The sequence below is a fragment of the Coccinella septempunctata genome, chromosome 5 (genome assembly GCF_907165205.1).
Source record: "Coccinella septempunctata chromosome 5, icCocSept1.1, whole genome shotgun sequence".
Classification (NCBI taxonomy): Eukaryota; Metazoa; Arthropoda; class Insecta; order Coleoptera; family Coccinellidae; genus Coccinella; species Coccinella septempunctata.
Window position 1 is genome coordinate 25,248,978 of NC_058193.1, and position 17,445 is coordinate 25,266,422.

General features: G+C 36.2%; 1 protein-coding gene across 4 annotated transcripts in view; it reads right to left on the bottom strand.

Annotated features, from left to right (window-relative positions):
- LOC123313081 overlaps window positions 1-17,445 on the bottom strand; it is a 52,695-nt gene that overhangs the window by 16,349 nt on the left and 18,901 nt on the right. For 3 of the 4 annotated variants that reach the window (XM_044897778.1, XM_044897781.1, XM_044897780.1), the window contains exons 1-12: window positions 10,558-10,691; window positions 10,391-10,506; window positions 10,195-10,331; window positions 9,723-9,930; window positions 7,241-7,388; window positions 5,554-5,804; window positions 5,019-5,195; window positions 4,710-4,849; window positions 3,833-4,039; window positions 3,033-3,235; window positions 1,712-1,886; window positions 1,221-1,457 (exon numbers count right to left, since the gene is read on the bottom strand). In XM_044897778.1, the coding sequence (XP_044753713.1) occupies window positions 1,221-1,457; window positions 1,712-1,886; window positions 3,033-3,235; window positions 3,833-4,039; window positions 4,710-4,849; window positions 5,019-5,195; window positions 5,554-5,804; window positions 7,241-7,388; window positions 9,723-9,930; window positions 10,195-10,331; window positions 10,391-10,506; window positions 10,558-10,679 (2,121 nt within the window). In that variant the 5' untranslated portion in view covers window positions 10,680-10,691. Of the gene's footprint in view, window positions 1-1,220; window positions 1,458-1,711; window positions 1,887-3,032; window positions 3,236-3,832; window positions 4,040-4,709; window positions 4,850-5,018; window positions 5,196-5,553; window positions 5,805-7,240; window positions 7,389-9,722; window positions 9,931-10,194; window positions 10,332-10,390; window positions 10,507-10,557; window positions 10,692-17,445 lie in introns of those variants that run through there. The other variant, XM_044897779.1, reaches the window with a different exon arrangement.

Below are 17,445 nucleotides of genomic sequence, written 5' to 3' on the forward strand. Positions count from 1 at the left end.
AAAAATACAAGAGATCAGTATGATATCATAATATGCACTAGCTTGAGGAGAGTTAATGTTCGTTATCTTCTTTGGCTGAAGTTTGAATACGTTACATCAATTGTAGATTTCAAAAATATTAACCCGAAGATGAAAGGCATATGATGCAGTAGTTGGGAATGGGTATCTCCCGAAGGAACTAACAGATAATTACAAGAATGTTAAATTCTTCATCAAAAATCATCTTGCATCAATATAAGTAAAATGAATTAAAGTTTGAAGTCAAGATGAACTTCATCTTTGAACAAAAATTTCACTTGAATTAACAATTAGCAGAACAACTGGCTCGTTTTTGTGGCTGTTAATCTTAATACATTGATATAATAATAATAATTAGGTATTTATTGGTACCTTAAGACATTTACAATGTATAGGACAAGTCAAATGAAAAATAGAAAAATCAATTTTCGGGAACTTATTCTACGATGACATTTATCGAAAATCCTGTAGTAAACTTTTCGCATTAATTCACTCAAACATGAAATTCTCAAATGCCTCCACTTTTTGGCTATCTCAATAGAAGGAAATTCTTCGTCATCCACTTCATTCACAATCTTTCCGATTGTGGAAACATTCAGCTAAAATATAAGTCATTTAGATTTCACTTACATTGAATATGTTCGCTACCGTCTGACGTATTGTGGATTTTAGAATATCAGGATATAACTAGTTGAATGAGCGGACCTGAATTCTAAATAACACTTCTGAAACTCTGTCTCTTTTTTCAACATACATATATAGACCTGGACTGTGCCTTCCCTTTATATCTATGCATGAAATACGGTCAAAAAAAGTGACAGAGAGAAACGCACGTCGGGCATGCAGTTGTCTTTTTTTAGAATTTTGATTGGTCCACACTCACCTCTATGTGAAAAAAAAGAGACAGGTAAATGCCCGACGATCATTTCTCTCTTTCTATAAAAAAGACATTTTCATGCTGACATTGCTCAGTCCATGTCTCTGTGTCTATGTTTTTCAATCACTTTCGGCATTTTCGTAACAAAAGTTGATATTAGTTGTGGCAACGGCGTTATGACATTTCATGAGTGCCAACCTTACTCCGTTCTAGTTACAAAAACTTGAGAAAATTATTTCATGGCCAACCGACTGCTAAAATAAAGGCGAATAGAGTATACTACTTGTACTCTTGATAGAACAAAATAAATACAAGTACTACTTACAATCACAGAATATATTTCCTCGCTATCTACAAGATCTTTCGAGAAAGCTAATTTCACTCCAAGAATTTCCAATGGAGCTAGAACAATTTTATAACCAAATTTTCTAGTGACCAAAATGATATACTTTTCAGATTTCACAGTGTCTTGACTTTTAATATGGGATGTCATCAGTCTTCTTAAGAGAATCCTTCCATTCAGGAGGCAGACACCGATGAAACTATTCGTAACGTTCTTATACTACAATAGGGAAATCTTATGAAAAAAGTGTTTAGTTTTTATGATTTTTGGCCACAAACTTAATTCTTATATTCACGATAAATACATATTTATTTTCTTCCAAACAAGAATGAGGTGACTTGTAAAGAGGGTTTAAAAGATAAACAAGTCACGATGAAATATACCGCAGCGAAAATACATTGCACATGATGACGGTAATGATTGAAGGTGTTGAAACTGACGATATCGTTCTCAAAAATATCGAAATAATTCACCATGTCAATGTTATGAGCAGCCTCAGTGTCATCCTTGTATTCATCATAAACCTCTGTGTTTACATTTCCTTCTTCAATAATGTAGAATACTGTTGTGATTTCCAGATCGACATCCCTCTGCTCAAGGGCTAACTTATTTGGACGGATTCCGGAAGCTGTGCATTGCATCAACTGACTGGAAAGTATATCATCGATGAATGTTGGTAGTCGTAGCCTAGGAATATTCTAAAGAAGCTCAAACCGATTGACATATTGTTGTTCGTCCGTTTTTTCGTTATTTGCTCGAGAAATTGTTCGAAAATCATTTTGGTCCGAAACATTCAATGGGATGATACGTAAAAACAGGTGAAATATTTATTTAATTGGAGAGAACATCTAGCCAATGATGCACAGTCTGGTGCTAAGAAGTTGCGTTATCCGATCAAAGGTAGGAAATATTTCACTCCAGTAGATTCTCCTACTTTACAAAGCCCCAATTGGATCAGGACTTGAATAGGGCTCTCATGTCCTCATGTGCTCAGCTCCTAATCATTTATTGAAACCTATTTCATACAGAAAAGCACAGGATAACCGATTGACTGCCCAACTTCAACAGCCAGTTTCCTGCCAGTGGAGGAGAGTGTCAGCCTCAAGCTAGTTCTGCAGATCACTGTTGATGCTCCGCTCACTTACAAGAAATGATGTCAGGTGCTGCCAGAGCCCAGATTCTTAAGTAATAATAATAATAATAATTATCCGTTCCAAATAATAACAATCTTCTAGATAGGCACACTGAAAAAATTTCAAAGTACAGAGATATCGAGGAACAAACCAGGAGACAGTGGAAGCTGAAAGATATCAAGACATTCCCTATTGTCATATCATCTACAGGCCTGATACCGAAGAAACTACTAGAGAACTTGAGGAAACTTCAGCTGGACGAAAATATCTATAGAGTCATGCAGAAGGCGGTACTGCTGGGAACGGCGAGAACTGTACGCAAGTACATGGGAAATTCAGAGGAACATCGTCTGCTCCGACAGGAAGTGCGGGTGGAGCAGAAATCCAACCGGCGGCAGGGAGCCGAGGAGCGTCCCGGACCCGACCACCACCACGAGCCCGAAAAGCTGTAAAGGGCTCCAACAGACCTTACTCCTTTTGATATCTGGGATAAGTGAATTTTCCTCTGGAGAGGAGTGTAAAAGCCGCAAGGCTAAAGTCATAATAATAATAATGATATTTATTTGTTACTAAAATTTCACGAAACTTTGATTGCCCGATCAACGAATTGACACCCAGTCGATTTCCGAAGCGAAATCACTAAAACCTTGAGTTGACTTACCTTACTGTTGTGTGTACAGGCATGTCACCTGTCTTACCACTCAAATATTGATTTTTCACTAGTCTTCTATATTTTTCTGCGAGTTGCTCGCAGAAGGCGGTGAAATCTGTACTGAATTTAGGCGGGAAAATAACGTCGACACCTGTTAGATCGTCCATGATACTAGCACCTTTTTCGACGTTCACCGCATCTTTCATTGGAACCTAAAAATGATATTTGGTGAGCTCTTTATTTATCATTTCTTTTCTAGGGAGGTGAAGGATGTAGCCCAAAAAACTGAAATGCCTACAGTGTACGGTTTGAGACGTGCCAAATGTTCGAAAAGCAGTAAAAACGTCCACGGATTCTTCTAATAAATTATATTATAGGTTAATTAATATTTGAACCAGTCTTAGTGGGAGCGCCCATCAAAGTAGCGTGGCACTGACATGGCACATACATGACAAAAACGATGCATAATTTTAAGATATGAATTGAGGACGACATATTTCACGCAATTGACACTTCTCTCAGATGTGCGATATCTGAAAATTATGCATCGCCTTTGTCATGTATGTGCCATGTCAGTGCTACGCTACTTTGGTTGGCGCTCCCACTTAGGAACACATTTGAAACACAGATGGCGCTCACATCATTTTTTCGCTTCGTTTCCCATCTTTCTATAATCTTCGCATTAAACCTATGTATCTAGTGATAAATTGCAAATTAAACTAGAAGAAAGAATTTCGAAATAAGTCAATGAAATTGTTAGCCACTCAATCTCCCATGAAAATCAATATATACCTACGATATATATGTACCTTTTTCAAATCACGTACAAGGGCCTCTGCAACTCCCTCAACTTTATGGAATTCGGAAACATTCATGCTTGCGATGCTTTTAGATATCAACGTCATTTTGTCCAACAATGCTGCATAATCTTGTGCCGCTAGTAGATTTTCAACTGAATCAGTACCGTTGTAGTACAGATCGTAAATAGTTTCGGGTTTTTTCTCAACTTCTAGGAGCTGAAATGAAGCGAAAAATATACGAAAAACCCGCACCATTTTCTGGCAAGGAAGCACCCTCAAATTTTCACAACTAGGTAACCATTTACACTCTGTATAGAGTTATGTTATATGTTTTCCCTCTATTAGAGAATGTCCTGCATAATTATTTCTTATGTACTATTTATTTGTCAGAAGCAATTTTTTGAAAAAATATTGTTTGATAAATGAGCAATATGTTGATTCCAAGATTAATTTTTGAACCTATGTTGAACTGCTTCATCAGTACATAAATTGAAATATTTTCTAGGAGTGTCAGAGTATTTATTGTTTTCGTGGATATTTCATTTTTGTTACTTATATACATTTCAGAGGTGGGCAGAGACAATTCATTGCAAATTTCCAGAAACGTCCATGCCTCAATAACATCCTTCAATCAATCCAAGAAATGTTCCCTACGAAAATTGAAGATGATAAATTTCAGTGAATTTTAAACCTAAACATTTCATTAGATTTTCCCCTGTCATTTTGAATAATAAGAAATCGTAAATATGATATTAATATATTAAACAACAATAACTCACTTATTTTCAACAGTTCTGAAATTTGTATGTGCCCGAGTATGTGAAACGAGAAAAATTTCGATCTGAGTTATTTAAATATCATGAAAACAGAGAATTACTAAACTTACATTAAAAGATGCGCTCTTCGGATTCCAAAATATACCGTTCTCCACGCCAGAATAGTCAGTGAAGCGCATGTAAACATTCCCAACCTTTGGAATCATGAATATTAGATACTCCCACGAACTGTCATACACTAGAATTTGTTCTGGAAAGGAAATGTTCGTTGAAAAATGCGAATTTCATAAGAAAGTTGCATATTAGCATATCATGGTAGTATTTAAGAGTAATCACTCGAACAATCAGTACCTACTTCCAGAAGTATGTACATTTAAACAGATACCGTATTCTATATTTCACATTCAATAAATATTCACCCCTGTCGTCATCTGTAGCCACTGAAACCCAAAAATAGGATCCCAAAGTTTCACCCTTACAGGAAATGAAGAATTTCGTTTCCAAGACTGTTCCTTCAGCTGGATGTATTAAACAAGAAAACTGGTATTTTGGCAATGTAGAGAATTTGTATGAAGCTGCAGTATCCTTGAACTCATCTGTAATGAATTGACCAATTACATTTAGTGAAATTTTCCTCATAGCTGAGAAAAAATTATCCCTGCAACAGAAAATATCTAGGATAAGGAACCAGGCTCAGTAAACTGAGTAAAGTTTTACTTAACGTCCATTTTAACTCCATTTATCTCCACTCCACTCAACTATACTCAACTCAACTCAACTTATATGAACTTAACTTAAGTGCCCTGCTTTGTAGCTTGTTTTTTTTTTCGAGAGTGTAACAGTTCCAATTGAATATTTGATCAAGAATTCTTTATCAATGAACCTAACCTCATCATTTGGGGTTTCCTGCTCAGAATTGAGGGCGTTATTCAAAATATACATCATTCAACTCACTCAGAGAGGCTGTAGCTATATAGCCAGCGTCATGATCGAAATCATCTTCTGAAAGCTTTATAAAATGTTGTTCGGTGGTGTTAGAGAATCGAAATTGCCAATCTGCTGACCCAGATATAATAGCGTCATCTTCTTTCGGGACTTTATATATTTTCCATGTCCATGTAACATTTTTTGGGCAGTGATAGGTACAAACCGGCATCAGCACCAAGTTGCCTTCCCGAAATGCGGGAAAACAATTGCGTGCACACCTACGGAAACAATGATTATTGAAAAATAATCGGGGAGCACATAAAATTCTCATTTGTTAGATCTAATGTGCAGAAAATGAAATGGATATTCTGCCGTCCTAACATGGAAGGTCCTAGCTGCAAAATTTAGGTTTTGAGAAAATCAGGGGTTTTTGTTTCTTTTAATTGTATAACACATAGTTGATATGTACAAATACATATTCAATATCATTGAGAAATCAATATAATATTTTTACTTTTGACATGCTAGGCCACTCAGAGACAATAAATAAGATGACTCTGTTATGGATGAGAGGGCTACGCCACAGTAGGTGTTGAAGAAAATGAAAAAAATTATGAACTTGCTAAACGCCCACCTGCTGGCATTTTATAGGATTTGGAAAGGCCGTGGTCTAATAATTGAGAGAACAAAATAGAAATACCCCTGAACCTCCTGGACTCACACAAACAAACAAATTTTTGGTGTCTTCCCTACACCCACCTACACCAGAAAGCTCCTGCAGCTATCACGAGGTGAGCTTCTGGTAATGGAGGAACTGCTGACAGGACACTGTCATTACAAAAGCAGCAGAAATAATAAGAGCTGAAAAGGCAAGTGACCAAAATTGGCTGGCTTAGGAACCATACATTTGGCAGAACCAATTATGGATCCTCGAGAGGTAACAGCCAAGTTGATAATGAGATTGTCAATACTATTGAGGGATCACTTAGGGTTGAATAAGTTACAAGGGAGGGTTATTGGGGATGTAAATTGTAAGTAACAATTTAAAGAAAATAAACATTCAAAGGAGTGGTTGACTGGTGGTAGTAAACTAATGAGTAGGGTTAGTAGAACGCAAGATTTAAGTGGCCGAAATTTATAAAGGCTGAGGTGAGCCTCAAAGACAAAGGTTCAATAAGAATAATAATACCAGGAAAATATTATTTCATCAACCTTCTCCATCCTGATGATTATACTTTATTCAAAAAGGTTTTTCATATGTTGGTCGAAGATAGTATACCTCAAATCAGATTAATGGAATTAATGAAGTTTATTCGCATGAAGAGGACTGAAAATCTACGAATTCAGTCATCATTCAATCAATAAAAGCACAAATGAAGAGAGTGGATACGAAATAAGAGATGATACAACACCAAAAACGAGCTTTTTCCCTGAACCCTTTATTGAGGGTGATGCAACCCTTTGAAAAGCAGAAATATAACCAGTTATAGACACTAAAGTTCAACTTTTTTTTCTCATAAGAAACCAACTGAATCGAAAAAAAGAGACGGGGTGACATCAAGACGTCCTTTAACTTCAATTTAACGAAAAAAAATCAAGGCTTTACGTAAAAAATTGAAAGCGAAAATTTAGAACCAGTGAATGCCGTTTTTGAATGGAGATTCTTCTTCTCCTTAACAAGCAATAAGAATAAGTTAGATAGGTAGTTACTCACACAATGTCTATACCAGGAGTTTCTTTCCGAATATATACAAGTTGCTGAGCGAACACCGTTTCATTCCACCATTTCGATCGGATGCCGAGTTTGACAAGATACCGCATCTCTGTCATATGTTGTGTTCCACGTATAAGTAAAACAGGATCTAAAAGTGGAGGATTTGAAAATAATTGAAACCTATGCGATGCTGCTTTTAGAAATATACCCACTGATTTGAAAAAAAAGGAAATCCATAAAAAATCGACTAATTCTGATATCCCTAATTAGTTTTAATTTTATTTTTCTATAATAGAATTGTGAATGATACCAATATGTGTGAACAAAGAATGTTTTCACAACATTTGAAAATTTTAGACGCGAGCGACGGAAATTTTCTTCAGTTCTGTGGTTATTTGTTCAAATTTTATTATTCCAATGAACTTCACTATAGTTGGGAAGCCGAAGAGGGAAATTCGGGATTTACTCGAGTGTGTCAGATTAATATAAGGGTAGATACTTTGGACACTGTAGAGTGCCTCTACCAAAAATTAGACCTGTATATAGGGGGAATTGTCAAGGACAGCCTGTCAGAATAGTAAAAAAAACGATCATTGTACATACACGAGCGTGTCAGATTAAGATGTATGTGGTTAATTACATGTTGAAAAGTATATATTCTCTCAATCTGACAATTTAAGCGTGTCGAAAATTTGTAGGAGGGCGCCAAAGTTTCCAAAAAAAGTCACGTGTACATTCTCGAGTGCTGTGGCGTTTTTTCTTATTTTGAAGCTGATTATTCAAGAATAACGGAAAAAATATAATCTGACAGTTTTAGCAAGCCGAAACAATAAAACTTAGCCATAAAGGTCACAAAAATCAGTTTATTTGAATTATCTCCTTCCCTGAGCTTCAAATCTTTTTCGCACTCATCATAAAAGTTGTAGAGCATAACATTTTCTACAAATTTTGTCCTTAGCAATTTTTTCGACGTTCAAACGTTTTTGAGACATATGGCGATTAATGCTAGGTGTTTAGCGATACATGCTGAAGCGAAAATTCACTCGTTGGAAATTGGTACATTCTAAGGTTCAGTCACAGACAATACTAAAATTTTCGTGACTAATTTCGAAATTGTCATCACCTTGTCATTTTGACAATTGGATGAATGTAGGTTAGACTGGGATTCCACATTGACCTTGCCCTTTTTCATGTGTGGCTAAGCTTCTCGCCCTTATCGCCCTCTAACTCGTGAACGCTTGAGAGTATGTAAAATTGCTTCAGACAAAAGTTGTATTGAATTTTATTATCTACAACTTTCATAATGAATACAAAAACGATTAGAGGTACAGGCATCGAAATATTCGAAAAAAAAAGAATTTTTATCATCTTCAAAGTGCCAGATTAAGAAAACCCCCCTGATTAGTGTCAGATTCATGGGACACCACGTTTACAACACCGAGACCATCTGTATGAAAATCTGACACGCTCGAGTATGTACAAGTAACGATTTTTTGTACATTTTCAAAGGACCGCTGTGACCTTGCGTCACGTCCAAATCCCTTGAAAATTAGCTTCCTATCTATCTGACAAGCTGGAATTTTTTTTTCATTCTCAACTCTTCCGTACGGCCAGTCCCACCGCGCAAACTGTCAGATGAGCATGAATTCATTATCAGAGACACGTAGGGCATATACAGTACCTTAATCTGACACGCTCGAGAAGGTACACCTGACGATTTTTTTTACATCTTTGAGACCCTGCAGACGCTTTCTCCACCGCTGAAAGTGCATACATCATAGAACCTTTTTTCTTTCTACCATCTAATCTTCAAAATCCACTAGGTCTCCACGACGCTCGAGTTAATCCCGATTCAGCATCGTCGGCTCCTCAACTTTTTGTAGATTTATTCCCGGTAACGGGATACAGCAATGAATGAATGAATGAATGAATCAGAGGGGGCTTCAAGCAGGGTTGTGGCTGTCAAAAAATAAGTACAATCGAAACTCAACTAGTTTGTTTTAGCGTCTGAATTACAAGTTATTTGTTGGGAAACTGATAATGCTATTTTGTTCGTGCACTTTTGTGTTTCTCGAGCCCACACAGCTTGTCTTTCAACGTCTTAATTTGATTATAAGGTTGAGGAACTATTTATTTTATTTTTTCAAGAGCCTTTTATGTTTCTTCTGATAACCACAAAATGTAGGAAAAAACATATATTATGGTGGGATTCCATTTTCCGTCAGTCCATACATGCAATATGTTTGAGTTCGAAAAACGGAAGTTGGATGAGGCTTCGGCTAAGAGGTTGAAGAAAAACACATAATTGCCAGAAAATTTGATTGATTATAAGTCAATTGACTTCATTTTGAATTAATGGTTGAAGAAATATTAATTTTAATCCAGACTTAGTTATGCCCAAACCTGCCAATTTTTTTATGCGATTCATAAAAATTTTCTAAACATTCTTCCCTTTTCCTATAAGGAAATAAAATTGTTTTACCTTTTTCTTTTGCAGTAATGAATCCATTGCAAGTATCGCAATCATATATCCAACTATATTCGAAATTGGTCGGATCGGCAGGCTCTTCACTATTGTAGTCTAAACATCCCGAAGCATTGAGTAGAAGATCTATTCCCAATCCAACATATCTCTGGAATCCACCCTGGATTACTGCAACAGGCGGAGAAGCTTCCACAGTTAGAATACACTGAAAGAAGCAATTATTTGCAATGAAGTCGGTCTCCTTTATGATTTAGGTAAAATGATAAAAAGATTGGCTGTAAGTAGAGGAGTAAGACACTCAAATATCTTGCACTGCATTTGGTCTTGAAAAATTCTGAAAATATTTTTGTGAATTTGAAAAGAACAATGAAGATTTGGTCAAAATTGTCCGCTACTACGATGTTACAATCATTTATAAAGACTCTGCATCTCCTATACATTATAGGAGAAAAATATTGAAACTACTCACATTTTCTTTATATATCGAAATATCTGAATTCACTGAATAAACATGGAGGACAATCTTGTAACTTCCTATATTCAGACTATATTTGTTGAGGAGTAGTATTGGACCCGATGGATTATTCGGTATTTCATTCATCTCTCCTGAAGCGAACAAGAATTGAATTATTAAGAATTCCATGGAAAACCAGGAACATTTTTGCCTGTTGCCACATCTATCACATTATAATCGAACATGTACTCTCTGTTTTTGCATCTTCTGAATTCAGCAACTATTTTCAAATTTTGATTACGAAAAATTCTTTTTTTTTCGTCTTTGCTGAAAAAGAGATTGTCTCACATCGCTTTTGCTATATCATGCATATTATACCAATTTCTGAATTCTAAGGTCTCTTCACATTTTTCTTCTGGCTCTGCTGGAGTTGTTTTCGGCACACAATACGCCAGAAAAAAACCATTCAACAGTAAGAATATAAACAGTCTTTCAAACATAATCTCGTCGTATATTAGTTTTCTTTCAACATGTCATTCGAAATGACAAAAGTAAACTTATAATCTTCGGTGGACCTATTCATTTTTCAAAACCAATTTTAAATTCTTTTTCTTTATCAGGACAGAGGGAATTCTAACAATTGAATTCTTTCTCTTTTTGACAGTTAAGTATATTCAAAAGGAAGATAAATTTTTCTGAATTTTCACCTTTATTAGGATTATTTTTATGCATCAGGTTTTATAATCACCTTTCTATCAATTGAATTCAATGCTCACTTAAATACTTTCGATATAATCAAGGCGGACAAGAAAAATATTCCATTCCAATATGATTGATCGAATTAAATACACGGTTTTCATAAATAATCATTGCATATCATCGCAGTGGGCTTTGAATTATTCTTCGACGCTTCTCCATACTGATGATATTCGTAGAATTTCGAAATTAACAACCATATTCCTATTGAAATTTCTTGAACATTCTCATTTATAAAGACCGAATATTTATGTTTGTGTAGCCACTTTCCAATATAATCGAACAGAATATGTAATTTTTTTCAACTCAAGCACTAGGAGGAGTCCGGAAACTTGCCCAGGTAGGAGACTTGAACCACCTCAAATATTTCAATTCAAATTTCGCGCTACCGGTACCGTAAATAACTTACGACTCGTAACAAGGCACAACTAGTGGCGGCTCCATTTTGGCCGCCATCAGAACAATTCGGGAGAGATTTTTTTTGTTAGGAAGTAAGAATTTGAATTATTTTTGTTTGAAAGTTACACTGTCTGAAAAGTTTGATAGGTACTTGGTTTTATTTAGTTTGATTGCTTTCATAGATTGATACTGTTTCACGAACGATGAGCCTTTTTAAAATAGTTGTAAAAGTTTCAAGAAAACATATGTTGAATAAACTAAAAGGGAGTGCGGGAGACTTGACCCATGCTATGGCCGGGAGACATAATCAGTGGTCCAAGTTTCCCGCACTGAGCTTAGATAATAGTTCGCTTCAAAAAAAATTGAATAATAGAAAGGAATACGAAAAAAAATATACAAAGGTTCAAAAAGTAAAAAACATCTCGGACATAAGTGAAAGTGACTCTGAAGTAGAAAATATGTATTTCATACGCTAATACATCTGATGATGAAAACCTTGACATGGACAAATCGTTGGTCATTGGAAATTGTTTTCTTTCACTTTTTCCTGATAATCAAACTTATGGTCAAGTCTCTCCAGAGAGAGAGAGAGAGAATGCAGAATGCAGAATGCACTCGAATATACTAGAAAATGCTTGAAGATGGTTAACGGTACAGACCTCAACTTTCAAAGACAGAGAAATTCTCGAAATCGTCAAAATGCGGAGGTTCTCAATTATTTTCTTTTGGAAAAAGAGCTCAGAAACGTCTCATCCATTTTACTCTTACTCTTTTCTTCACAACTACACACAGGGGATATTGAATCTTGGACACCCTTTACTGTCGGCTTCGACTCTCCCCGCATATCCTCAACGAGGAAGGAATGCCCTGTATATCTATTCAAGCGTACAACGGATTCAATCACAAATTTATAGTATGACGGAAATTCGTGAACGGCTGGAGTCGACTTCAACAATTTCCACTATAATTTCGTGGGCAACGAATCAACAAATTTAGTTCTGATGTCAATGCAACCACAGGACGCCATCCCGTGCTCCCCGTAGGAGACCATCTGCTGAAAGGGATGCGCATGAATTAACTTGGATGCATGTAGAGTGATAATTTGCCGTCTCCAAAACTTAGCTGGGAATTGCTCCAATTTGCTATTCTATAGACCTGATTGATGAATCGTCTAGGAGGGCGATCGAAACAAGTTACACGCTAACGTGGAATAGAGAAAATGGATTAAGTGAATCCAAACTTAATATTCGTGAGGTAGATGTCTGGGAAAACAGATGAATACAGCCAATAGCAAATAAGGGGGAAAAGGGTTTTCCATAAAGGGGGTTGTGTTTAAACAACACAACCGCGATGTTAAGATCTCTGTACAGTTCATAACCGTTGTGTACCACTCTACGAACAAACCTATTATGTTACTGGGTAACGATATAGTTACTGCACAATGACTGCTGCTCACAAAGTGCATCTTGCCGTATAGTTCTTGCACAGCTATTGTTGCAGTGCAGCTTGCTGTACACTAGTGTTTACACAGTGACTACTAGATTTAAAATACAGCTTGCTCTACAGTTTTTGCACAGTGACCAAACTGCCTATAAAATACAGCTAGTTGTACAGTTTTTGCAGTTGACTGCTGCATTTGAAGTGTAGCTAGCTGTGCAGTTTTTGCAAAGTGCATACTGCATTTAAAGCACAAATTGCTGTACAGTTTTAGCACCTAACTGCTGCATTTGAAGTGCAGCTTGCTGTACAGTGATTGCAATACCATCGCTGTTTTTAAAGTGCAGCTGTGGCTGTATATCAACTGCAGTTTGTACTGTACATTAACTGCACAGTCCACTGGGACATATACGGTCCTTTTTGGTGCAGTTACTGCATTACCGCCACTGCAGTCGAGTGAAGCAACGATGTGCAGTTTTTGTACAGTGACTGGATTTCAGTGTTTGCTGGGTACTGTAAAAATATTCGTACAAGTCAAAGACTCACCCTGTATGAATATATCCATGAAAACAGCACAAAAATCATTACTCAAGGATTTTATTCATTTCAACAATTTATTGTAGTGGAAACTGAGCATCTCATTAGCACAGGGAGTCTGCCAGGGGCGATTCTTCGAAAGGATTATTCAACAATGAGGAAGAAGGGAAGTCGAAAGGGAAAAATGCCCAAGCCACATGTCACCACGTCCTTATAATTAATTGCTGCTGGAGAGTGGATGCGTTGAATACATTTACGTATTTTCAATTAAAATTACTCCTTTGTTTCGAGGACTGAGTAAAAAGCGGAGTAATCTCGAGTAAATTGATGCTAAAATTCCACTTCCTAACAGTTCTTGTGAAAGTTCAATATTGAACAAATATAAATTAGGTCATCATCGAGTATTGAGTTTACTCAACGATCACATTCTAAAATTTGTGCTTGATGTCAATAACCACAGTATTTCACTCGGTATCAGCAGAATACGGTTAATACTTAAAAAAACAAATCGTTGATAGGGCACTCAAAGTTTCCTGAAGGTAGAGTAGAGAAGAGTATTGAGATATTTAAATTATTAGATATTTTCGAAAAGGACGACACCTCTCCTATTGCAAACTATATCTTACTTTGTTTATGTCCCAAAAATACCAGCACGTGGAAATGTATAGAAACAGTTTAATTCTTGAGTTCAAGAGGTGATAGGATGGAACATGAGAAAACTCTCGAATAATATCAAGTAAACCGAAGTTTTAAGCGTTAAGAAATATGCTCCTTGGGACCAAGAAATTTCTCGTTTACTCCGTTCCCCAAGATTCTATTCTACTCGAGATTCAGAAAAGGGTATTGTTAAATTACCCACAGACGGTTTGCAGCGAGCTGGAGTGGGACTAAGCCTCGCAGTCACATATTCTTGTAAATTGGGCAATGGTTTCATCCTCACCGGACGTGGAATTAATTCTCCTTCAACAATTTTTGTGGATTAACGCTGGTAATTGAGAGAATCTGGCCAATTTCGTCGGAAATTCAAGCGAGAAGTTCGAATGACTTGAAATTACTTCTTGTTAAAAACAAGATTCTCCCAGGCATTCCACAGAAACTGTTGAGGATGAAAATGCAACAAGGGATTGTAAATGAGGCCTTTTTTTCATTTTTCTGCAATATTCAGTTGAAAGTACTCGGTGGACGCTACAGATAAATACATCAAAATATGCTCCATTCATTTCCTGACAGTAGGAAATAAATATCTCATTTCATTCGAAAATTGCAGACATTTGGTCAAAATAACGAAGCCCTCGTTCCTATAGAAACGTGCGCGCATATTTGATTCCAGAGAACAAAACAACCAAAACTGGAGACCATAAGCCATAAGCCATGCAGGAAATTCACCTTCCTCATGCCTACCTCAAGCTCATGATAACATCCTAACTTAATCTCGAATCGAAAGGTATCTTTTCTAACCGATCTGACCAAATTGATTTATGGCAGTCTCCGATTCCAATATCATACGCATATATCATAAATTTCCAAATACCCCTATTTCAATGCACAGATATATTCACATCACAATCCAATAGAGTTCCTTCTCTAGCCCGGCAATAATCTATACCAATATTCACCTTCGATTTCTCAATATCCATTCAAACTAACACATGCTGAAGAATTTTCTAATATCCATGTTCTGAAATTTTTTGATAGTAGATAGTTGTTCAATTTCATTAATTTCCATTAATCCTGGGATATCCTGTAGAGTCATTCGGGGCAACTGTGCGCACTTTTGTCTTTCAAGCCATACCCTGTTTCAAATGTTGAAGCTAGGAAAATTAAAAAATATTCATAAGATAGAGAATTCTCTAATCTATAAAAAAGCATCAAAAAGCGAACAAAAACGTTCTTTTTCCGCAAAAAAAAATTCAATAGTGAAAGACTGAGTGCGTTCACATGCCCCGTATTGCGGGTAAGTGTGCGCACCCTCACGGGGTAAGTGAACGCAGTGCTTAGTGAACCACACAATCAAGACAAATTACAAAATAATGTCATAATAATGTTACAGTATTAGAGAAATGCTGTTTATTGTCAATACAGAAGAAGCGCCTTTTTACAAGCACTGCATTATTGTTCGTGCCACCATTCCTGGTGAACACAACACTTGATACATTCCCCATTCATATTTTTCTGAACAAATAGGACAATATTGATCGAGTCTTAGCCAAGAAAATCAACAAAGTCATAATTTATTCCTCACTGAACTAATGCCCCTATAATGAATCTATGCGCACACTTACCCGCGCACACTTTCCCCAGTAAGCCAAAATTTGAATTGACGTTCTTATAGAGTTGAGCAGCTAAGAGAACCTAAAATTTTTTATTATATATTTAGATTAATATGCGCATGATCGAATAAAATATTGCTTAACACTGTCGGACTCGGAACTTGGACCTGGCAGAATTTGCAGAGATGCTCAAAATTAACAAAAAAAACTAGTGAATTTGATTGATTGCAAATAAAAAGTTAACGAAACGTCGCACGGCGCACTCCTATGAAAAACTAATTTGGCGATTCTGCGCCCTTGCTTCACCCAAATGAACTCCTCTTAAACACATTGCATAGTCGAGATATACGCACTGCGCACGCTTACCCTCTGCGCTCAGTTACCCCGAATGACTTTATATCAAATTCAACACATTGCAGAGAGAACAATAATTCTATAAGAAATTTACAATATTTTGCCATTTGGTCATTGAGATCTTTCATTATTCAGTCACAATATGATTCAGTCTACATTGATTTTTCCCATGGGTCAAACAAAACTAATAATTCATGTACTTCAATGTTGGAAGGGAGCCAATTTTGTTTTGGAAAATTGTATTAGAACGTGCTTCTGCAGGACGAAAATTGAATTTTCCTAAGTTTTTAATAATTTCAGGTAACACAATTTTTGAAATGCATACACAGTTCGAATGATCAACATTGCGAAAACGCAGTGAAGCACTGAGATAAATTTTATTCAATATCATCAAGTGCAGAAGCTATGCCAACTTTGGTTCCATCATCTATCATTGCAGAGGTTGGCAAATTGAATCTGTCATTCGCAATATGAACTGGGAAAATGTGGCTGAAGAATGCATTGTTTCAATTAACGGAACATCTTTCCCTCATTTATCATTAGGAAGAGAAGATGAGACAGCTGTAGATGGATGTGGAATTGCATTCAGAGATGAATTCAGAGAAACACCCTAATGACTGTAGAAGAAATAGGTTCCAGAAAAAGTTTGTTTTCTGCTGTAATGTATAACACAAAACCGTTTTTGTTTGACTAAAATCTCGAATATCATGTAATTTTTCGAGTTCGATAAGTGGCAACGTTTCCGAAAATCACAGAAGAATAACACAAGAGTGAAAAGTTCGAAAAGAATTATGAAATTTAACATGATGCAGTGACAAGGATTTTTTTTGATTATTCATTATGTGTAAAGCAAAAAGCAACATGCCAACATCACATTCAACAAAATAATAAAAAAAGTAGTCATGTTCATAATAAAATCAATTTATTTTTCCAAATTATCAACTATATATTTAAGTTCTAATTTTCATCTAATTTCATCATAGCTAATACACCAATCAACCTTCAACACAAGCTTTCAACAATTATCCATTCCTTCTTCAAACCATTCTAAATTATTCTTTTATACTCTTAAACTTCACTGTTACATCCATTAATTTTTTTACCATCTTCAGTTTTTTTAACGATTGTTTTGGGTGTTAGGTCAGTTGTAGTAAAGAATATTAGGTATATCAATCACATTTTTTTTAGAATCAATATCTACGAAATTTTCAAATTTCGATTTCGGTTCTTGCGATTTCGTAGCCGATTTTTACTCAATATTCATTGGGGAACTGATTCCTAGGCACTCGATAGACACTTTGGTAATAGTTTTTTATCGATGTGGCCGATGAGAATGAGGCACAGTTTGTTTAGTTGTGGAATTTGAGGTATGAGCACAAGTGAATGTTATAGAGTCATTCGGGGTAACTGAGCGCAGTGGGTAAGTGTGCGCAGTGCGTATATCTCGACTATGCAATGCACGAAAGAGGGGTTCATTTGGGTGAAACAAGGGCGCAGAATCCCCAAATTAGTT